At 50.0% G+C, this 22,730-nt stretch overlaps 1 protein-coding gene across 7 annotated transcripts in view; it reads left to right on the top strand.

The window, feature by feature from the left end:
* Window positions 1-22,730, top strand: part of MPHOSPH9 (M-phase phosphoprotein 9) — a 44,820-nt gene that overhangs the window by 12,683 nt on the left and 9,407 nt on the right. For all 7 annotated transcript variants that reach the window (XM_045200824.2, XM_045200823.3, XM_024567109.4 and 4 more), the window contains 13 exons: window positions 2,034-2,124; window positions 3,641-3,744; window positions 5,822-5,947; window positions 6,080-6,534; window positions 6,867-7,022; window positions 10,012-10,099; window positions 11,527-11,742; window positions 14,471-14,518; window positions 15,423-15,487; window positions 17,240-17,341; window positions 20,167-20,301; window positions 21,183-21,358; window positions 22,166-22,312. In XM_045200824.2, coding sequence (XP_045056759.2) covers window positions 2,034-2,124; window positions 3,641-3,744; window positions 5,822-5,947; window positions 6,080-6,534; window positions 6,867-7,022; window positions 10,012-10,099; window positions 11,527-11,742; window positions 14,471-14,518; window positions 15,423-15,487; window positions 17,240-17,341; window positions 20,167-20,301; window positions 21,183-21,358; window positions 22,166-22,312 — 1,909 coding nt within the window. The remainder of the gene's footprint in view (window positions 1-2,033; window positions 2,125-3,640; window positions 3,745-5,821; window positions 5,948-6,079; window positions 6,535-6,866; window positions 7,023-10,011; window positions 10,100-11,526; window positions 11,743-14,470; window positions 14,519-15,422; window positions 15,488-17,239; window positions 17,342-20,166; window positions 20,302-21,182; window positions 21,359-22,165; window positions 22,313-22,730) is intronic.

A 22,730-nucleotide genomic window follows, 5' to 3' on the forward strand; every position in this document is an offset into this window, starting at 1 on the left:
CTCTCACTGTAGTCCAGTATTGTTCTTGGTAGCTCAGTGGTTCCCAAACTTCACTGCACATTGGAGACACCCCAGGAGCTTAAAGAATATCTACTTGTGACCCCAGGCGGTCAGCCCTCTGTGGTGCAGGTGTGACATGTGAGCCAGGAGGTTGGTTGTCCTGGGCGGTGAAGCTTGCGGACCACTGGCCCAGCCTGATTGTCCTCGTCTGCTGGGCCCTGGAGAATCAGAGCCGCAGCAGCTGAGCCGCCCCGGGAGGCCCGCCTGGGCCTGCACGGCCGCCTCTGGCACTGTCCATGCACGCGCTGCGAGGGGCGCTGTGGGCGTCCTCTTGAGTACTTCCTTTTCTTTGATTGTCTCCTGGATGCGTTTGATTTTTCTTCTCTTTTTTAAGGTGAATGATAATTTGGCATTAAATCATTAGGGGAAATTAAGTTTCTATGCTTTTTCTAAGTTTTAAATGATTTTCAGATATAACGTGGTTGAGGAGTCAAAGGACCCACAGCTGAAATGCATTTTTTTTTTTAAAGATTTTATTTATTTATTTTTAGAGGAGAAGGGAAGGGAAAGAGAGGGAGAGAAACAACAGTGTGGGGTTGCCTCTCCTGTGCCTTCTACTGGGGACCTGGCGTGCAACCCAGGCATGTGCTCTGACTGGGAATTGAACTGCAACCCCTTAGTTCTCAGGCCAGCACTCAATCCACTGAGCCACACCAGCCAGGGCTGGACCAGGGGATCCTTATGCTCAGAATTCTCTCGGGGGTCTGATATTTGTTCTAATCCGTGGTAGTTTGTTTTGGGCACTGGCTGCTTTGAGGTACCTCTTGGAATTGAGCAATGTTTAGCGTGCCAATTGCCTGAAGCCCCAGTCTTTGTTGCCTTGGTGCTTTGTCTGGGACAGGTGTGTGGTCCCCAATCCCTGGCTGGGTTTTCAGGTGAAGGGCAGGCTGAGCCAGTGCCATTGCAAGGGACTCGCACGTTGCCCCACACTTTCAGTTCTCACTCACAGCCAGGCCTGCTTGCTGCAGCTGCCCCTCGTTTGCCGAGGGGAGCAGGGGAGCGCAGTGCACAGCGTGTTGGATCAGCCTCTTGCCCACTGTGGGCAGTGCCCACAGTCACTCCTCAGAATCGGCAGAGGACAGCAGTTCACTGGTTTTCACTTAGTGAGCACCAGTCCCCTTATCCTGGCCTTTCAAAGACTGAGACTGGACAGGAATTGGAACAGTTGGGTGTTTTAGTTGACACAGTAAAATGGCCCAGGAGATTCTCACTGAGGAAGAAGGGGCTGAACGAAGCCTCAGAAGGCCGAGGGGAGGCGCCCCCTTCCTCCTAGGCAGGCAGAGCGTTGTCACCTCGGGGGCTGTCACCTCTGCCCTGCCGCGGAGAGGCTTCTGTAGGAGCTGACAGTCTGATAGTGGGGAACTGAGGAAACCTCCCGCCACCGTGGTCCCTTCACAGGTCCCTCCCTGGGAGCATGGGCTTCTGTGCCAGCACCGGGGTGCCGGCTCAGAGGTCCTCCTCAGAGTCGGTGGTGCGCGTCTGAGCCTTTTCTGGGCCCAGCAACCAAGTCTTTGTGCGTAAGAGGCTGTCCACTCTTAAAGTTCACGCCAACTGTTGCTTGTGGTTTTCAGAGTTGACTTGATTTATTATAGTTTGAACGATAAAATGAATTAGTATAGCTCTTACATTAATTTTTATACCAAAAAACTTTATTTCTAGGCACCTCAAATTTCATTTGGAAGTGGATGGCAAATTACATAAATATATTTCCATGCCGAACTCATAGAATAATACCTGCTCCCAGTGTTTTCCTTCCAGCTCCACATAAAACCTGAATAAACTTTTGTAAATTGTGTAGGAAAAGAGAATGATTCACTACTAATGCCGGCCGTTTTGTGTTCTTGTAACAAGAGGGCCAGCCAGGTTCTCAGTGCCCTAACCTCTGGCAGGTGTCTTGGGCCAGGTCTGGCCCCAGGGCACGTTGTGCCAAAGGGCGCTCAGCTGTCACTCACAGCTGTCCATCTTGATTGCAGTTGGAGTTCGCTGCTGCCACGCAGCCCTGTGCTTTTTACCTCCGTGAGCCAGACGGAAGTCCGGATTCTTGGATGTCGGATGCAGGAGCAGGTATGGGCACTTAGGCTCTTAAAGAGTTGTTTTTGAATTTATTTTTAACCAACTGCATTTCCCAGCGGGTGAGGATCGTGTGCAGTGAGCTGGGTGGCTCCAGTCGACGCCCCACGTGTCGCACCTCTGGTCCCTGTGACTTCCTTCCTGGGGGTCCTGGGGCTGTAAACACCGGCGATGTGCTTCCACAGCTATTTCAGTCAGCCCAAAAGTCCTCTCAGCGTTTTTCTGGTGCCTCAGAATGACTGAAGAAGTGCGAGCCCTCTGGGGGCCATTCTTCACTCCCTCGGCAACCTGAGTCTAGTTCTGACGGTGTTACATTGTGACTCCTTTCCCCACATCCCTCCACCCATTTGGAGGAATCAGCTGTGCCTTCTGAAAATTGCCCGACTCCCACCACCTTTGCTCTGACACCCTATCTTAGAGCCCTGTCATCTGTCACCTGGGACCTGCAGCTTCCTAACCAGCCTCCGGCACTTTCCATCCGTGCCACTTGGGCCTTTGTACAGATGAGTCAGGTCATGTGACCTCCCTGCTCCAAATGCTGGTTCTGCTTCCCTTAGAGTAAGGGCGAGTCCTTACAGGGGCCCAGCGAGGACCTCACTTTCTGCTGCTCCTTCCTGGTCTCTGCTCAGCTGGGGGCTGCTTGCTCACTCGTCAGATGGGTTCTCATTCAGGGCTGTCCAACCCACGGCCCATGGGCCGCATACGGCCCAGGATGGCTGGGAATGCGGCCCAACACAAAACTGTAAATTTACTTAAAACCTTTTTATTTTTGCTCATTAGTTTTTGTTAGTGTTTGTGTATTTAAGGTATGGCCCAAGACAACTCTTCTTCCAGTGTGGTCCAGAGATGCCAAAAGATTGTATCACCCCTGTTAAGGGCCTTTGCATTGGCTGCTTCCTATACTTGGAATGTTCTCACCCTGTATGGGAATGCCTCATAGGTGGCTACCACGGCCAGCTCCTTAATTGTGACCCTCACCATGAAGCCGCCCTGACCCCCCTATTCGAAGAGAGCACCTGCTGCACCCCCCCCCAACTGAATTTTTCCTTCTCTCCGATTTTAAATTTACCCTCCGAGGGCTCCCCACTCTCTAACTTACTGTACGTAGTGTGGGATTTTCTCATTGTTCAGGTCGCAGTCTCCCTGCCCCCCACCCCCTGGCCTGGCACAGTGAATGCTCCGTAGGGATTTCAATTGCTGGATTTTTTGTATTGCTTTCATGTGAGTCTGTACTATTCCTAAAGAAATTGTCGTCTTTAAAATTCTTTTACATTATGCTGGTTGATCTTGATTTGTGACACCATGTTTTCTAAGTGTTTGGATCGTGAAGTTAGGACTCTTACACGGTAGGGCACTCATGGGAGCCTTTCCGTGCAGATTCCACTTACTCTATGTGGACAGGCAGAGACTCGTTCCTTCCCATATTCAGTGTCTTCAGGCAGAGTGAGTTGTTCTAGAAGCGTGTTTGTTCTCTTTCCTCACTCCTTCCCCTCCCGTGTGCTGTGCGCAGGCCTGACTCACTGGGAGCTGCAGGAGAAGGACCTGCCCCGCTCTGTGCCTCTGGCCACAGACCAGCCGGCGGCCCCACCCTCCCCCGGAGTGTCAGCGAGCCAGGTAACTGAAACCGAGTAGGGTGTGTTTGCGTTACCAGATGTAGGTGAGTCCTCGCTATCACGAAACACTCTGTAGTTTTCAGTTTCCAGTAAAGAAACAAGCATGGGCTCTCACTTGTGGTCACCTGCTCCCAGATTCTGTCCCTGTGTGGTCTTAGGGAAGAGGCTGCAGAACGGATGGGGTTGAACATGCCCGGTGTGTGCTCTGCGCAATGGAAGGAGGTGGTTTGCACCGGCTGTTCCAAGTACAGTAGTAGGCCCACAGACACACTTCTCCTCCTGCTCTCAGACCTGCTGGACTTTGCCTCCTATCCCACCCCCACTGCTCCATTTGTATCCTAATTCTGAGCAATTCAGTTGGCGGCATTAATTTTTTTTTCAGTGAGAAATGTCAGTATTTTATTTCAGAGCAATGAAACAAAACTCTCCGATACACTTAAGTTGAGGTGCACACCTCACGTCTGTGTTTTGATCAGGTGATGAGAGAAGAGTAGGCTGGGGAAAGGAGAGACCCAATTCAGGTGACAGAGAGCTGTGAGCGCCAGTGACAGGCATAGACAGACACCAGCAGCCTCGAAAACGTCAGAGGCCAGAGAGGGGCAGAAACTAGCAAGTCCCCCCTCAGGAAGGGAGCCGGAAGAGAGACAGTTAAACCCAGGGAGAAAGGGAGGGTGGGGATGTGAGACTGGGTGGGGCTGGGAGGCTGGGTGGGCTTTGTGACTCTCGGGCTCCCCGTGTGTTGCTTCCCCCGCAACATCAGTCAGGAGTCCTGTATCTGTGGGCTCTAAGGAGCCACCGGATTTATGACTTCCTGTTTCATAGGCTTATCAAGAAAAAAATGTACCGGTTAGATGGGCACAGTGATTTCTTATCATTTAGGATTTGTTTTTTTCTTATAGAAAGAGCTTGTAATTAAACATAGATTTTTACCGCATAAGCCTTATACATAGTATTACGTGAACAGGAAAATACAGGTGAAATAAATCAGTGAGAACTTCCTTGTTCGCAGAAGCTTGCACTCCCCTCTTCATTCCAGCGCTGGTCTCTGTGGTTTCCACACACCATTTTCCTTGGCAACTTGGCATTTCTGGAAAAAAGCGCAGAAAGCCTTGGTGCTGGGCGTTGCCCGGCTTGGCGGTTCTGAGTGGCCAGCCTGCCTTTGAGTCCCAGGGCTGGGGTGCTGCTCAACACATCTGAGTCGCTGTCCTGACAACAGCAGGTCTCAGGGGGCCCGGTGGAGTTGTGGGACGCTTGTGCGACCAGTTTCGATGGCTTTGATAGTTGCTTATGAGCAGGCAGTGACAATTATGTCACACTGTTACTTGATGGGAAGGAGTTGTAAGGTGCCATCAGTTACAAGAGGCCTCCTTTCAGAGATACAGAAAGATGAAGAGAAGAGTCACCAGCCTGGTGGCAAGTGGCAGCTCGTGCGGACTGCCACGGAGCCCTGAACAGAATGACTCCAGTCCGCCACCCAGGCCCCGGGCAGGGGGTCTCACCCTGCAATAGCTCCCACCTTGAAATAATTTAAGCCCAAGTTTTACTATTTGGAGCTTAGACCGCGTGGCAATATTTTCAGCGTAGCGAAGCTGTGGTGTCAAGCTGCAGAAACACTTGGTCCTTGTCCGCCAGCTCTGACCACGGACGCAACTACAGAGCACCGGAGCTCCACCCCCTGACGGCCGTCCCCTTGAGTCGCAGGAAACCAATCTGGCGAGAAGTGCTCTTGTCCGGCCGCACTCCTCCATTCTGAAGTCCGTCCTTATCTCAGAACTGGGTTCCTACTTTGAGTAGGGGGCTACCAAGGATTTTTTTCTGTGGAAGTATCCTCGACTGCTAATGGATTAGGTTCAAGTGACCCTTTAAAATTCATTGTTAGGGGCTATGAAAGCTTTTCCTTGTGAGGGAGACTCATTCTAAGAGGTTTTGACTTCCAAACCTTTATTATAAATCTGACATCCAGAGTCTCAATTTATTTAAAATCTTTTTAAAATCTCTTTATGGTGTTGATCTTGATACCAGTAAACTTTTTCATCATTGATAATACCATTTAAGTAATTTTGTCCCATATCTTTAAGTTTAACACTAGTAATGAGATGAAGCTGCCATCACTGAAGGATATGTATCATAAAAAGCAAAGGGAAGACAAGCAGTTTCCTGGGAGGGATCTCACTTCTGCTTCCAGCCCAAACCGTCCGCCCGAGGTAAAGCTGTCCCACCCTGTGTGTCTCTGACCGTCCAGTAGCTCTGTCCTCTCCGGGGACCTCAGCCTCCCCACTTCAGCGCCGGCCTGAGAGCTGAGGGAGGAGCCTTACTGCCTCCTGTCTCATTTCCAGGTCCTGACTCTGGATCCGACGTTACACCCGAGGCCACCCCAGCAGGTTGCAGGGACCCAGCCACCCGGCTTTCTGAATGCTCTCGATGACAGACTGTCCTCGCCAGACTCTGTTCTGGGGCCCATGTCTGGTCACTCGGACACAGACTCCTTTTCACAAGCAAGCAGCGTCCCTTCTCAGCTGTCCGGCTTCCCAAAATACCCTTCCCGTGCCAAAGCGCCACCGGGGGACACGTGGAAGCATCGCACATTCCCAAACGAGAGCAGGACCAGCTCTACGTTTCCCTCAGTTTACACTGTCACTAGTAATGACACCTCGGTCAACACTGTAGAAGAAGAGAACACTGTCATGGTAACTGCAGCCTCAGTCAGTCAGTCCCAGCTCCCAGGTACAGCCAACAGTGTCCCAGAATGCCTTTCATTGACTTCCCTGGAAGATCCTGTGATATTGTCTAAGTATGTATTTCAGTGGATGGCTGGTAATGTTAATAGATTTTCTGTGGTGTCTGCTTAAATGATGACAATGATTTTTACTGAACTTCAGTAATGTATAAAATCTTAAAGAAATAGCATTTTTAAGGTAGATCTTCTAAAAATCAAGTAATCCATGTATTTTTTCACTTTAGTAGTCGTCAACTTGTATATTAACTATTTATATTTTCTGTGAGTATACAAAGGAAAAAGGCTGTATTTTTGCTCAGGAGAATGACTGTGTTCTTGGTTTCTCTTTTGGGAGACAGAACAGGGAGGGGCTTGCCTCATACATTTCTCTTTGCTCCCGCCAACAGCATTAGGCAGAACCTGAAGGAAAAGCATGCCCGACACATAGCAGATCTTCGAGCTTATTATGAATCAGAAATACATAGCTTGAAACAGAAATTGGAGGCAAAAGAAATTTCTGCAGTTGAAGATTGGAAGAAAACGAATCAAATTCTCATAGACAGGTAAAATTTTAAATGTAATAATAGTTTTAAAAATATAATTTAACTGTGCCCTGACTGTGGCTCAGTGTGTTGAGTGTTATCCTGTGGACTGAAAGGTCGCTGGTTCGATTCACAGTCAGGGCACATGCCTGGGTTGTGGGCCAGGTCCCCAGCTAGGGGTGTGTGAGAGGCAACCTATCTATGTTTCTCTCCCTCTCTTTCCCTCCCTCTAAAAGAAAAAAATAATAGAATCTTTAAAAATAAATATATAATTTAACTGTTAGGGTTCTCCAACTTGGATATATTTTTTTCCCCAAAGTATAATATATTGTGATGATAAAACACTTTGAAAGCATGTGCTTCATACTTGAAAATCTAACACCAAAAACATGCTTGCCTAAGTAATTATGTTTACAGATTTGAACCAACCTTTCACAGACACGGCCCAGCCGACACAAGGACAGTTGCTTCCTGTGGGCAGAATACCCGAACAATTGAGCAGACTTTGTCTGTGTAAAGGAATGTCGCTTCTAGGAGGGTTAGTGCTACTCATGGGTCCCTGATGAGGTGTTGATGACTCAACCTTTTTTGTACCTAAACACTCCTGACTCCATGGAAGCAATTATCCTATTAAAAAAAAAACCCACCGTAGAAACACAGGAACACAGGGGAGAATGGCCCTGCATTAGGGTTAGTGTTACACCCATTTTAGACAGAATGACTGACAAAATCGGATGCTTCAGTTAGTATAATAGCACGCTTGCAACACATGTCACAATTAGATGGGACTTAGGTTGCAACCTGCTCCAGTCTAGATGACAGCAAAGACTTCTTCTCTGGGGCAGAAAAGACAATGCCCCTTGAAAACAGTTCAGGAGGGAGCTGACATCTTCTGGTCCAATCAACAGCTTGCGCTGCAGAATTCTAGGGAAACGAGCCTTTATAGCAGCAGTTGGTGGTTGCTGCGGTGGGGGGTACGTAACATGCTGTCTTACTCCTGAGCACCTACAGCTTCCACTCTGCTGTTGGTGGTGGGAAAGGGGGTGTAGTGGTAGAGAGAAATAATTTGAAAAAGAGCCTGAAAAAATTCAGGCCTAAGTTTTTTGTGTTTGGTTTTAGGTCTAAGTTTTCTAGGACAGAAAAAAAAAAAAGGTAGTAGGCCAGGAGTTTTTTTTTTTTTTCTTCAGAAGGCAGAGAAGACCACAGGTATTTCCTGTTGATAAACAGAAGTTTGAAAGACGCTCATCATTGGACCTTGCTAGGTTAAAGAGAGGGTGCAAAGAAGGAGCTTTCAACTGATGGTTTTTGGCGCCAATTCAATGCCATTTTGGGATGTGGCGAAGAAAGAAACTTTATTTAGTACAAATAGCCTAACAGTAATACAGCATGGCTGTGAAATCTGCCCCTAGAAGGTCTCAGTCAGTGTTTCATCTCCACCCAGACAACAGCAGCCTTTAGTGGAAAGTGTGCTCTCCAACTTAAAGAAGACCTGGCTTATATACACAGAAGTGCCCGCCCCGGTCCCTGATTGGTCTGTCCTCATGCAAATGAGGATGCTGAGTCCTCACAGTTTGATTGGCTCAGAAACACTGTCCTGATTGGTCAGAATAGAGCAGCTCTTATTGGTTAGGACTGCACAGCTCCAATTGGGTGGGGAAAGCCTCAGTCCCATTGGTTGAAATACACTCCAGGAACTCCTTTATAAGGGCTGGCTCAGCCCACAGAAGCACAGGGCAGGGTTCTCCACAATAAGCCGTTTGTGTGGGAGGCCCTCGTGTGGAAATGGCTGCTAGGCTTTTTTTTTTTTTTTAGTATTTGAGCCCAGTTAGCCACAGGAGTGCTTGTTAGTCCTCAGCATTCACAGCACCTAGTAGCTAATGGTTAATGAAAACATTTTTATGACTGGAAGCTGCTGGGAGCACATAAAGCAGTGAGACAGTGGTGGGGAGCCAGCTGGAAGTCAGGGTTTTAGGCTATGGTGATACCGGGAGGGTGCCGGAGCAAATGTGGCGGTAGCAGGCAGACGACAGTGGGACATGGTTTCCCAGCGCTGCCCCTGGAGGGGTGTGATCCGGCTCACTGCCAGCCATGCATGCCAGAGGACCGCAGAGACAGAACCACAAGCTGAGAGCGTGCAGTCTGCAGAATGGTTCACCTAGGACGAGCACCAGTTATGCGGTCCACATACAGGGCAGTTTTTTTAAACTTAAATTGCGAGTTGGAGGATCCCACCAGGACTGCCTGTTGGGCCACCAGCAGTAATACTGTATCGATCCGATACCCCCACTACCAGCGGGGGTATCGGATCGTCACCTCGCGTGGCTGAACTTGGGGGTGGGGTGGGGGAGAGGTCTCTGGCAAAACTGAATCAGTGTTTTAATCAATTAAAACAGCAATATAATCACACCTACATGTAACTGGTGGTATTTCTTTTAAGAACAGTTTCATCAGTGTTTCAGCCCCTGGCAACCATCATGCTACCTTCTGTGAATTTCTATGGATTCTACTCCCCTGGGTAATTTGTGGAAGTGGAATCATGTAGTATTTGAGTTTTGTGACTGGCTCGTGTCACTTAGCTTAATGTCTTCGAGGTTCTTTCAGACTGTAGCCTGTGTCAGGGTTTCCTCCCCTTTCAAGATGGAGTAGTGCCCCATTGCACGAGTAGGTAGACACACGCCAGATTTTGTTTGTGCAGCCGCCCTCGAAGCAGCGCTGGGGCAGCTGCTCGGCCACTGTGGATAACGCTGCTGTGGACACGGGTGTGCGAGAGTGCCTGTCCACATCTGCTTTGTTCGCTCAGTAGCTCCTAGGGACCTTTGCACATCATGATTTTCTCCGGACCCTCCAGAGCCATCGGGTTCATTGGGGTGCAATTTACGGAACGCCTCGTGCGTCTTGGCTGGCACAAGCTGGCACTGTGTGCTGCCCGGGAGAGTCCTGAGATTTACAGGACCCTTCTCATGGAGACGACTTGACCTTCTAACCGTTTCGTTTCGATTTACGGTCTCAGGTGCAGCCAGTTAGATGGTGCTCTGAACGAAGCCACTAGTCGAGCGAGGACACTTGAAAGTAAGAATAACTTACTGGAAAGAGAAGTGGTGAGTAAGGGTTCTCTATTGTTGCTGTTCTGGTGTCTTCATGTTAAAAACATTAAGCCTGTTTATGAACTCTAGAGGCAAGTGAATCGTTTTCATAAAACCTTCGGTTTTGTGTTTTATGTTCTCTCCTTTAGGATGTCTTACTGTAAAGTTTGTACTTCGAGGGCTCTCAGCTTCACAGGATACTATAAACTTTTACCCTTTACAGTTCTTATTTTTTTGTGGGGATATAATTTGCTTATCATAAAACTCACCCTTTGACATGTACAACTCAGTGGTTTGCAGCACACTCACGAACTTGTGCAGCCACCATCGCAGTCAGTGGGAGATTGTCTCGCTCACTCACAGAGGAGCCCCACGCTGCTTAGCTGCCAACCCTGCACACCGCTGCCCGCCCTCCCCTGCCCGGCCCCCCAGCCTGCCTGCTCCCCGTCTCTGCAGCCGGGCCTGTGCTGGGCGCACCTCGCGAGCTTGTGTCTGGCTTCTCTCACTCAGCACCGTGTTTCCCAGTCATCCCTGCCGCGCTGCAGCAGGTGTCAGCGTTTCATTCGTTTTTTATGGCCAGTAATACTCCCCTGTGTGGAGGACAGACCCCGTTTCATTTATCCAGTCCTTAGGTGACGGGGGTCTGAGGGGTCTCACTTTCTCACTCTTACGAATGATAGTGTTATGCACATTCGTGTGTAAGATTTTATGTGGACGTGTTTTCCATTTTCTTACGTACATAACAAGAAATGCATAAACTTCCACGCTTAAATATGTAACTTGTTTTTCGTGTAGTACCGAGTTTTACTCCTCAGCGTGTAACCCGACAAGCAGGGTTTTGGTGGAGAGTGCGGTCGTGTCCTGTACACTGCTTCCCTGCCGTGGACACTGTTTGGTTCTGTCCGTCTCCTCCTAAACCCTGACCTTCGTGAAGTCCAGACTTGTCTTCCTGTTCATCTTCTATTTCTAGTCTCCAGAGGTTAGCGCCTAGTGTGTAGTCAAGAAATGATTGTTGAATGAGTATTAACATATCACGCGCATTTTTAATTTTTTCTTTTATTTTCATAGTAAGTGAGAGACTAGGGCAAGACACACTTTTTGGCCCCAAATGTTAATGTGGGCTGACAGATTCCAGCCGCACTTTCAGAGTCTTTGCCTCACGCGCCACGGTTACTTCTCCCCACTGGGGTGATTGCCAGGCGAGTCCTGGGGCCAGAATGCCTGAGACGGTGGCTTCCGGCCCACACCCAGTGACAGCCTCACGGTCCTCACCCTTCCTAGTCCCCATCCCAGGCTGTGACAAAACATCTAATTTGTTGATGTCGAGTTTATGTTTTGCTTTATTGCTTTTCTTTTACAGTTTAATGCCCACAATTTATTAGCTTCTATGAAACATCTGTTTCTATGGAAAACGATTTATTACCCGCGTCTGTGTTTTACAGAGTGATTTCAGAGAGCGCCTCAGTGCAGCCAGCAGTGCCTCCAAAATTCTGCAGGAGCGGATCGAGGAAATGCGAACGAGTAATAAAGAAAAGGACAACACCATCAGCCGACTGAAAGCTAGGCTGCAGGACCTGGAAGAAGCCTTTGAGAATGCTTACAAACTCTCTGACGACAAAGACGCCAGGCTAAAACAGGAAAACAAAATGTTTCAAGATGTAAGTGACAGGCAGTGGTAGCTGAGTGACATGGTTGGCTGCAGTAACTTCAGAGGCCGCGCTTTCAAAAGCTCATGACCTTTTCCCCATTCATTTTTGTGTTCCATAACCTCACTGTAGCTGCAGGTGCACACCCTTTGGGGGGAGTCAGGGGCACTTCCCTCGCTCTAAGCAGGAAGTCGTAGCTTCCAGAGCTGGGGCGTCACTCCCTCCCGCCCACGCCGTTGGGCTGCTCATTTTGGTTTAATTTCACCAGAAATTGGATTTGTATATCACTGAAACTGGAGTAGGTTTCAGTTGCATATTTTTTTCTGAGTTTTTCTTAATACCCTTTGTCATGGCACCTAAAAAAACCTAAAAGCATTTTGGCTATTGAAAGCTTTCTCCTAATAGCTTTAGGTCTGATTCTTGTTGCTCTGGGTGTTAAAATGTACTTTTGTGGCGGCAACACACGTGACTGGTTTAAATAGTCAAGTGTCAGGTGAGAAAAGTCTCCCCCCTTTCACCTCGGAGCTCTCTACCTGGGGGCTGTGACTTTCCATCCCTCCTCCTCCTCCTCAAGTTTTTCTCCATGTTTCTATAAACAAAATTCACCTGACTCTTTCCTTTTTTCTCTGTCAATTCAGACATCAGAGACACTGTTGACTTCCTTCAGCGCAAGGCACAGTGTAGCTTTCTCTTTTGTCCACTTATTTATGTAGGTTACTATGGTTTCACTTTCTGGCCCCGTGTGCTCCCGATGGGAACACCTCCCTCCCTCCCCCGATGTGCGATGTGTGGAACTGGTGTCAGGAAGCCTGTTTTACATGGTAACAGCTCTGAAGTTGGAGTGCGTCTGTACGCCATCATGTCATATTTCCGTGAGCAGCAGCGTGTTCTGTCTCAGTGGTCAGTAACACCATGGTGTGATTTCCGGTCGGCGGTGTCCACCGTCTGAAATGTGGTATATTATCATTTCTAGTTAGGTCAGGATCCAATATATTTTTTTTAGATTTTATTTATTTATTTTTAGAGAGAGTGGAAGGGAGGAAGAAAGAGAGGCAGACAAACATAAACATGTGAGAGAAGCATGTGTGGGTTGCCACTTGGCCTGCAACCCAGGCACGTGCCCTGACTGGGAATCAAACTGGCGACCCTTTGGTTCGCAGGTCGGCTCTCAGTCCACTGAGCCACGCCAGCCAGGGCAAGATTCACTGTTTCTTATGTCTGTGTAAATACTGTTCATAGCTAAGCTATGATGTACTGTGATTACATTTCCTTTCTCTTACAACTTTTATTTTTCCTAGAAGTAATAATTGCCTTGTTTTATTAATCTGCTTAGTTTTCCATGTGCCCAGCACTCGCTCCTCCTGCCCTGCCGCAGGCTGAACCTTGGCCTGGGGGGCCTGATCACAGGCCTTCCTGGGCTTGCCTTCGCCCTGGGAGCTCTCGTCACTTCTTTCTGTCATTGTGTGTCCCCGGAGAAGGAGGAGGCCTGGAGACAAATTCGGAGACTTTCCACATCTGAAAACTTTCAGTTTCTAGTCACATGTTACTTAAAAAAAAACCACTTTAGTGTTTAGAATAGTTTTAGACTTACAGAAAACTCATGAGTGGTGAGGCCCTGGGGGCAGTAAGGGAGAGGGGAGGCGAGCTGGCTTTGCTTTGAAGATTCTCCCTCGGTCGTGTTCTCTTTACCCCTTTGCCTCCCCTTCTCTGTTACCCTTGGGCTTCCAGAGCTGCATCTTTCTCCCGTTCATGTCACCTGTGTCCTGTTCCCTGGAGGGGCAGTCCCCGGCCGAATGGGATGGGGAGGGTCCTGGGCACTGACCGCTCTGCTGAGGACTTCCGGACAGTTCCCTGTGCTCTGCCCTGTGTTTCCGCCCTGTCCGCCACTGCGCTTGGCACTCAGGTCTTAGCCTCTCAGGGTCACGAGATCGACCTCCTTCCCATCAGCACCTCTAACTCAGCCTCCTTTGCCTTCTGTGTCCTCACTGACCTCTTTCACCTGCTGCTGTTACCGCTCCTGCTTTTTCTTTAACGGCTTCATAAAAAGAAAATTCTGTGATGGATCTGTCTTCTCTAACCAGAAGTCTTCATAGCTATTTTAAAATAAATTACCTTATTTTATTACACTTTTGGGCTGGTACCTCTACCCTGTGGAACTAACTTAGCAAGAAAGAGTATGTGACAATTAGAAACAGAACAATGCAGATACATTTTAATCTTTTAAAATATTGCTGAAAGGGTATGGACTGAAATTACTTTTTTTTTTCTTTGAAATAGATGTAAACTTACAGAAAACTTGCCAGACCTGCCGTTCCTTTCACCTAAGTCAAACGGCAACGTTTTGCCGTACCTGCTTTGTCACTCATAGGCACAGCTTTTGTCCTCGAACCGTTGGAGGGCAGGTGGCAGACATCAGGCCCTTTACCCCTAATTTTCAGAATGTATTTCCTAAGAACAAGGGCCTTTTCATTCATAGCCACGGAGCAGCTAGAACAATACAGAACTCGGAGAGTGATGCGGTCCGTGCCCAGCTGCCCCTTTATGACCCTTTTCCCAGCCCAGGATCACGCCTTACCTTCGCTTTTCCTCTTTAGTTGCCTTGAATCTGAAACAGTGTGTTAACCTTTCTCTGTCACGATGTCAACATTTTTGAAGAGTACGGGCAGTTATGTTATAGCGTACCCTTCGGTTGATACTGTAATAATTAATTTTGAGGTGCAATTCTTTGTTTTCCCTGTAGCTGTTAGGAGAGTACGAGTCCCTGGGGAAAGAACACGCCAGAGTAAAGGTAAAAGTGCTCGTCATTCATGTTCTGACCTTGCGGTGGGGCCAGAGCACTAGGCTGGAACCCGGGGGCTGCGACCCCTTCTTTCCTGTTCGTCCCCGTGTAGCTCTTGGAACTGGCCACTCACTCACCCTCTCTGTGATAGGTTTATTTGCAAACATGGGCCCCTGTGAGGCTGGTGGATTGGTTAATTCAACAAATATTTATTGAACGGCTATTGCATTTGAGATGAGTTGAGATGAAATTTTTAGAAGAAATTTTTAGAAAGAGTAAGATACCTGCAGATGCAAATAATTAATACTGATTAAATGTGAGGTTTTGTTTTTCAAAGCACTGACTTTTAGTGGGGTTAAGCTTATGGATTATGTCCGAATTCCTAACGAAAACTCTGGAAACTCCATTTGTTTTCTGTGAGACAACCCCCCGCCCCCCGCCGCCTCCCCGCACCAGTGCAGTCGCGGGCCCGAGTGTCTCAGCTGCGTCATGTGCAGCGCTGAGGTCACTGAAGGGCAGTGACAAGGCCTGTCCAGCCGGCCCAGCCACCCTGGGTCCTTGCATCTGAAACCCCAGCATCGCAGGGATTGGTTTCGCCAGGTGCTGAGACTTCAGTCAAGCCTGTGGGTGAAGTGTGTCCGTTTCAGCGTCTCAGCGCTGGGTTGTTTCTCGTTGAGAAGAGCACCCCGGGCACTCCCTGTCGCACGCAGCTGTCCGTGTGAGCCGGGGCTGTGTTCTCTCTTTCCCTCGAACTCTGTGGCCCTTGGTGGGCGCCATATTTGCTGAGCATCTGCATGATTTCTCCGTAGCTTTCTGGTGCAGCCTTAGATTAGTTTTGGATTTTGCATTTTTAAATACAGGGACTACATTTGAATAATCTCACAGTTCACTGAGTTTTTCCTCTTTTTCACAGGATACATTAAATGTAACGGAGAACAAATTGCTTGATGCACAGACTCAGATCTCTGATTTGAAAAGGTAAATTCGTCATCTTACTAACAAGCAAACACCTCTAATTGTTGCTTTGGCACTTAAATGAGTGTCTGTATGGAAAGTGATGAAAAGAAAGTGTTTCCTAAGGATTTTAAAGCACTTTGAGATGAGATTTTATCCTGATCTTATCAACATAAAAATACATTTAACTTTAGCTGGAGAAGATTTGTAAATGGTTAGAATGTATCAGAGGTCAGGCCTGACAGGTGTGCATTTCCCTAAATATTATGGATTTTCTCAGCATAGGTAAATTGTTAAAAAGAATTTTAAGAAGCAGTCAAGTTCATGGAATATGTAAAAAATATATTTTATTTATTTGTTTTTAGAGAGAGGGAAAGGGAGGGAGAAAGAAAGGGAGAGAAACATCAATGTGTGGTTGCCTCTCACACACCCCCAACTGGGGACCTGGCCTGCAAGCCAGGCATGTGCCCTGACTGGGAATCAAACCAGTGACCCTTTGATTCGCAGGACCATGCTCAATCCACTGAGTCACACCAGCCAGGGCCACGGAATTATTTTTATGCTCCCGAAAGAACAGCATTCACACCAATTTTGTGGTCATCTACTTCCTTAAAGACCTGGCTTGGGGACTGTATTCATGATTTGATTTGCTTAGGTAGGTAGGAGTTATAAATGGTCCCCGTGGAAAATGATTAAATATTCCTAATTGGCTTCAGAGCATGTTTCTGTCTTTGGAGATGGTAACGTCCCTTATTTGGAGATTTTATTGCGCTCCTGAGGACTTCCCGGAGGGCAGGGGACAGGAGAGCTCTCCGGCTCTCCTGTCTGTTCTTTCCAACCTCCCTTGCAGTGGGACAGGTAAGAAGTGGAGTTTAAAAGACGAGCTGGAGACATATGCAGAGTTTAAGAGAACAGGAAGAGTGCAAGACATACTCACAACGGTTAACTGGCCACAGCACGCACTCTCTGTGGGTGACTCGAAAATAGGCCTTCACCCCGAAATGGTGTTGATCTGAGAAGCGGCCGAGAGGCCGAGAGGCCAAGGTGGGGGGTGGCTGACCTCACAGCTGGAGCAGTGGGAGCTTCTTTTTAGCGGCGCTGTTCCTGGGAGTTGGGCCCGCTTCCTCTGTTGTGAAAGTGCCACCTACACTCGGCGCCGGCAAAAATAACACCCCCCCCCTTTTTTATCACAAAATCTTTTATTCCAAAGTCATAAGCATGTAATTCTGTAACGTAACAGTATCACACTCCACTATACCCTGTGACATTTTAGTTGAAATGTTCAAATTAAAACGGTAAATTACTCCAACCATATTATTACTCTACCAGCCTCACACAGGCATTTTTTCTGCCGGACCTTGTATGTCTCGTGTGCGTGAACGTGTACACATTAGAGTTAAATGTGTTAGAGTCTCAGTTTATTTGAATACTTGAATTTATTTTATGTTTCATTTGTACACTGTATTTTTGATCTCTAGTCACATTTATGATTTTTTACCTGCTATGTATTCTCTTTACTTTGTCCCTCCTTCTGCAGTGGCAGGGTATGAAGCGCCCCTCTGTGAGTTTAGTGGGTCCGCCTCTCTACTTACTGTCTCTGTCTTTGTTCAGCTCTGTGAAGTTAATGGTGGGATTTTACTGCGAACAGGTTTATGGACTTGCAGCTCCTTTTTCTCCCCTTTTCTAGAAGGCTCTGTTGAATAAGTAATTTGTGGTTGAGCTATATTGTAAATTTGTTGAAATGTACTAAAGTTTATTTTATTGCTTTTGAATTAGAACAATTTCAAAACTTGAAGCTCAGGTCAAGCAAGTAGAGCATGAAAATATGTTAAGTCTTCGTCATCATTCTAGAACTCCCACGAGGCCCTCACGTGCCAAGTAAGTGACTTCGTTTGATCGCTAAAGCTAGAAATAGACGCACCCTTTTCTTGAACTGAGCAGCTCATCTGTCTCAGTCATAAGTCAGTCAGGGTTTAATGTCATGATAGAATTTAGATGTATAAAAACATCTAATTATTAGATACCATAAAAGCTTTAAGCAGAGGCATTTGCCAAAAGGAGGAGCTGGTAGAATCAGATTAGGAGTGAGGAGATCACGGTGTTTTTTTTCCTGACTCTGCCCAGCTATATTATCGTAGGCAACTCACTTAATTTGTTTTGGAGCTCAGTTTCATTATGTGTAAAAACAAGGACATTGGGCCAAAACATTGTAACAGGTTTTTTAGCCCAAAACATTGATGGGTTGCCTCTCACACACTCCCACCAGGGGACCTGGCCAGTAACCCAGGCAAGTGCCCAGGCTGGGAATCGAACCGGCGAACCTTTGGTTTGTAGGCCAGCGCTCAATCCACTGAGCCACACCAGCCAGGGCAACATAGTGAGTTATTTAAAGAAAAAATTATGTCAGTCACTGAGCTCGAGCACTGAAAGAACAAATGGGAAGACTAAGGCTGCTGTCAGGGAGGGCCTTTCCATGGAGGGCCTGGCCGTAGGGTGGTGAGCGTGTGTGGAGCTGCTGCAGTGCGGGAGGCGGGAAGGGCAGAGGGCGGCTCCAAGCAGGGAAGCTGGCCCTGCTCAGTCCTGAGGCAGGAAAGGGCTCCCCACGCAACAGAAGAACCTTGGGGAGGCTGGTGTGGCCCAAGTGTTCCCAGCAGTGCCGTCGCCCCTGTCGGAGGTGCAGGCCCACCATACGTTGCTGTCTCTGAGCTGTGGTCAAGGCTTTGGCATTTACTCTGAGTCCATTGGGAAGCTTTTGGAGGGCTTTCTGTAGTAAAATTGTGACATCTGATTTCTCGGTTTAATGTACCTGCCGTGAGTGGAAGCAGAGAGACCGGGTAGGTGGTGGCCGAGCTGGGAGAGGGGCTGGCGGCTGCTGGTGACCATGGAGCCAGGCAGAAGAGAAGCATTGTGGGGGCCTCTGGGAGCGGGACCCCCAGGACAGGGCAGTGGGTTGGGTGGGAGGGTTGGAAAGGTTTGGGGGAGGTCCTTTGTTTCTGCCTGGAGTGGGCGAGGGCGCTGGGAGCCCAGGCCCATTCGGGGAGAGATGGGAAGAGCCGGGGGGGGGGGGGCAGGGGGGGACAGTAAGGTTCAGAAGCTCCATCCTGGGTATTTCAGTTTGCGAGTCACGTGAACTCCAACTGTAAATCCAGCGGTGGTTAGGGAACTGTATTGGGAGCTCAGGACAAGGTCTTAGGCTGGAGCCCCAGCTTCTAGCATCGTCTCTCTAGAGAATGCTTACAGCTCTCTGGTGGGTGGGTGGGTGTGCTTAGTGAGAAGTGGGTCCAGGACGGAGACCAGAAGGACCCCAGGGTTTTGATGTTGGGTAGAGAAGGATTTGGCCGAGGAGCCTGAGAGAGAGGTGGTGGGGGATGAAGGAAACCCGGGGCAGGTGCAGTGGGTGCCAGGAGCAGGCGCGGTGGAGGCTGCGGGCTGGAGGTGATGGGGGACCCAGGGGACGGTGTGGCTGGACTGGAAGCAGTGGCAGGGGTGGGAGAGAAACCACCGAAATGTCTGCGCTGGACGTCGGGTCCTTGTGAAGTGGTCCTGCATGAGTGTTGGATGAAGACAGCTGATGGGGCGACCACCGGAGTGGGTGGGTGTGAGTGGGGCCGACGGGCCAGCACAGCCGTGCCTCCTGCTTTCTGTCCTCTCGTGGGTGGGACGCGGTCCCCTCCGGACAGTCAGTGCTGGGTGAGCAGTGCAGGGAGAGAGGGGAAGGCGGGAGGCAGTTGGCTGATCACAGGAAGCTCCGAGGTGGGCAGTGCTGGGTGTCCGCCGAGATGGTGAGAGGGGTCGGTGCGACACCGGCCTGCAGAGTGCAGCTGTCGGGCAGTGGAGTCGCCCAGGCTCAGATGTTGGCTTCCTGTCAGGCTTGATGGAAGGCGAGCTGGAAAGGGCACAAGGTGAGGAGGAATGCCTGTTGGGGGGCGTGCCCAGGGTGGGTGAGAGGGACTAGGGAGGCTGGGTGGGGTGGGGATGTAGGGAAGGAGGGGCCGATGACGATGACCACAGGCCTAGCGATCACTGTGCTGTGAGCGTGGGCGCTGGGAGTACCAGTGCCTTAAGGGGGTGCCCTCTGCTGATGACAAAGTCTGGTGCGTGTCCTGGTGGGAGGGTGGCAGGGGAGGAGCAGAGCCCAGTCCTCAGAGAGCTAGGGGCGGCTCACCATGCGCCCTTGTCGGGCATGAGGGCGGAGGAGGGGAGAGTGCATCGGGCTCTGAAGTCCAGCCCAGGGCTTGTCAGTTCACTGAAATTGAAAGCCAGGTAGAAACTGCTTTTTGTCTCACTAGCCCATGTCAGGTGTTCAGCAGCAGTTTGTGACTGGTGGCCACTGGCGTGGGCTGTGCAGGGAGAAGATGCTTCATTTTGACAGGAAATTCTGGCCCTGGCTGGTGTGGCTCAGTAGACTAAGTGCTGGCCTGAGGGCCGAAAGGTTGCCATACTGATTCCCGCTGGGCAGGGTGTGGGCCCCAGATCGAGGCCGAGGGCCAGGACTGGCCGCAGGGGACGCAAGCTGCAGCACCAGCACAGTGCGACCCTCACCCCACAGAGCAGAGTTCTCGCACGTCGAGTGCAGCGGCTGCACGCGGGTTTTCAGTGTCTGCGAGTGGGCGAGTCCTCCCCCAGAGTGGGCCGTTTCCGGTCTGTGCCCCTTTAAATGGCAGCACAGACCTCGTGACGCCCACAAACCCTCATCTTCACAGCACACTGGCCACCTCGGATGTCAGCAGGCGGAAGTGGCTGATTCCAGGGGCGGAGTACTCGATCTTCACAGGCCAGCCCCTGGACGTCCAGGACAGGACAGCGGCCAGCCAGCGGGAGGACACCTGTGCTCTGGGGTAAGGTCACCGTCGAAGGTCCCAGTGCGGGGTGGCTGCCTTTCCTGGAGATCTCAGCTGCCGTTGGGCGTTCAGGAAGACACGAAGAGCCTCCTCCTTGTGTCCTTAATGTCTTCGGTTTAAGGGCCTGGTTTTCATTTCTGGGCAGCACACCTTCGTAGGCTGTGCAGAGCTGCCCCATGGGTGTTCCTGGCACACGCTGTGTCCCCCACGGGCTGACATCTGTCCTTGCACCCCGAGAGCCCAGGCCCCCACAAGCAGCCTCATCCATTCATGCCAGGGCGCTGTAGGAATGGAATATTTCCTATGTGCTGGTGAGGGGAGAGGGATGGGAAGCCTGGGCTGGTACACGCAGGTTCCGTTTAGTTAGTGCTGTGAAGTGCGCATTTTCACCGCAGGGTATGATGGTCACTCTCCTGTTGCCCCCCGGCAGCCCCAACACACTGCGTGTCTGAGCTGCTGTGACAGACCTCTGCGGACTGGGTGCACAGGCCGCAGGAGTCTGTCCTCTAGTGCTGGGGGTGGGAGGTCCGAGATCGGGGCGTGGCACGGGTGGGTTCTCCATGAGGGGCTCCGCCTGGTTGTGTCCTCACTTGGCCTTTCCTTGGTGCCGAGGGAGAGGGAGAGGGAGAGGGAGAGAGGGAGGGAGGGGGGAAAGATTGGGGGCGAGGGAGGGAGAGGGGGAGAGAGAGATCCGGTCTGTTCCTTCTCACTGGGGCACTAACCCCTTCTGGGGCCCTGCACTCTTGACGTCATCTAACTCAATCAGTTCCGGAAGACCCCACCTCAAAACACGGTCACACTGAGGACTGGGGCTTCGGGGCGTGAGGGGTGCAGGTGTTCCATCCGCAGCACTGTGTGTCTCACGACTGTTGTCGTAGGTGCCGCTCGCCTCCGGAAAAGGGTTCTTCGCCTGGAAGTTTGTCGGCAAACTTATTTTTAAAAAAGCAAAGGGAGACTTCAGACACACCAATCATGAGAGCTTTGAAAGAACTTAGTGAAGAAAAAATATTTAAAAATTGGGGCACACAGACAGAGAAAGAGGACACGCCCCACAGTAAGTGTTCTGTTCCTTGTTTGGTGGACACACAGGGTATAGACGTGTAGGGATGTTCCCTTTTCCCTGGTGATACTGCCTTCTTTAAAGGGGAACCCCAAGTAATGAAGTAAAAAGGTTAGTGTATTTTATTGCTGCCCCTGCCCCATTTCATACTCAAGTCCCCTCCCCTGGTGAGTCACTTATGATGGTTATGGCATAACATGTCCCTTTTATAAAAGCAGATTACGTGTTAATTCTGGCTATTAAAGATTTCTGTAGCATTCTTAAGGCTATTTGGAAAATTTCTACATCCATTTGTCTTACATCAAAAAGCTGTGACAGACACCTGGTTCCCATAAGGTGGGAGGGGACACCCCTGCCGTCCTCTCTCCAGGCTCCCAGGCACCCAGGGGCTGGACAAGCGTGCCTTCAGCCTGCCGCTGCTTCGTGGGTTGGAGCCTCCCACCACTCCTCGCGCTTCCTCTCTGTCCACACAGTCCGGCCTACGAATCACGTCAGGGGCCTCTTTGCTGTTGCATCCAAAGCCCCATCTCCTAGTACATAGATTAGTGGCCTGCTTTCTAAAAATAAACTCTTTAAAAGTCACCCTGAATGCCAGTGTAAACAGGGAACCAGAATAGATGCATTATAAACCCCACATCCTTCATCAGGCATTTTTCGTCTGTGCCAGGTGCTCCTGCAGACGGTCATCACGACCTGCATAGTGAGGGGGTTGCTTGCTGGTGCGACCCTCTGCTCATAAAGGCAGATGACCGATGCCGGGTCTGTCTTGTTTGATTGTGTTTTTTCCCACTTGTCTCACAGAATTAGTGAGTCCTCAGCAAACTGAAGCATCTGTCGGTGCCAGTCGGTCCCCAGAGAAGTGTGCCCAACAAAGGCCAAAGCGAGCTGCTTCCGCCTCGCAGAGGTCCTCGTCTCTGCCGCCTTCAACTCGAAAGTCAAGCGCTCCAAGTAAGTCGGAGGTCGTATGTCCCCGCAGGTGCCAGGGGCCTCGTCCAGCCCCACGCACGCGTGCGTCCACAGGGGCACTTCTGCCCCCTTGGCGCCCTGCCGAGAACCCTGGAGAGCGCTCTGAGCCCAGGGTCGCTCAGTGTGGCCTCTTTGAGGACAGACGTGTCTGTGGCACAGATGCTATGCCTGTGGCTGAAAACACAGTCAGTTTGTTGAGTGAGGTTGTGTGTGTGTCCAGCAAATCTTCGCAGCTAACACCACTGCAGTTTTTGACACAGCGCACAGCCGTCTGTCTGTCTTTACAGCAGAGGAGGAAAGGACCAGGTGCGGAGACACGCACCAGCCGTAAACCACTGTCTAACGAAACACTGGTTCAGACAGATTTCTTGAGCTGGCCTGCAGAAGCGTGCTGCTTTTC

Source organism: Desmodus rotundus, chromosome 7 (assembly GCF_022682495.2).
Source record: "Desmodus rotundus isolate HL8 chromosome 7, HLdesRot8A.1, whole genome shotgun sequence".
Classification (NCBI taxonomy): Eukaryota; Metazoa; Chordata; class Mammalia; order Chiroptera; family Phyllostomidae; genus Desmodus; species Desmodus rotundus.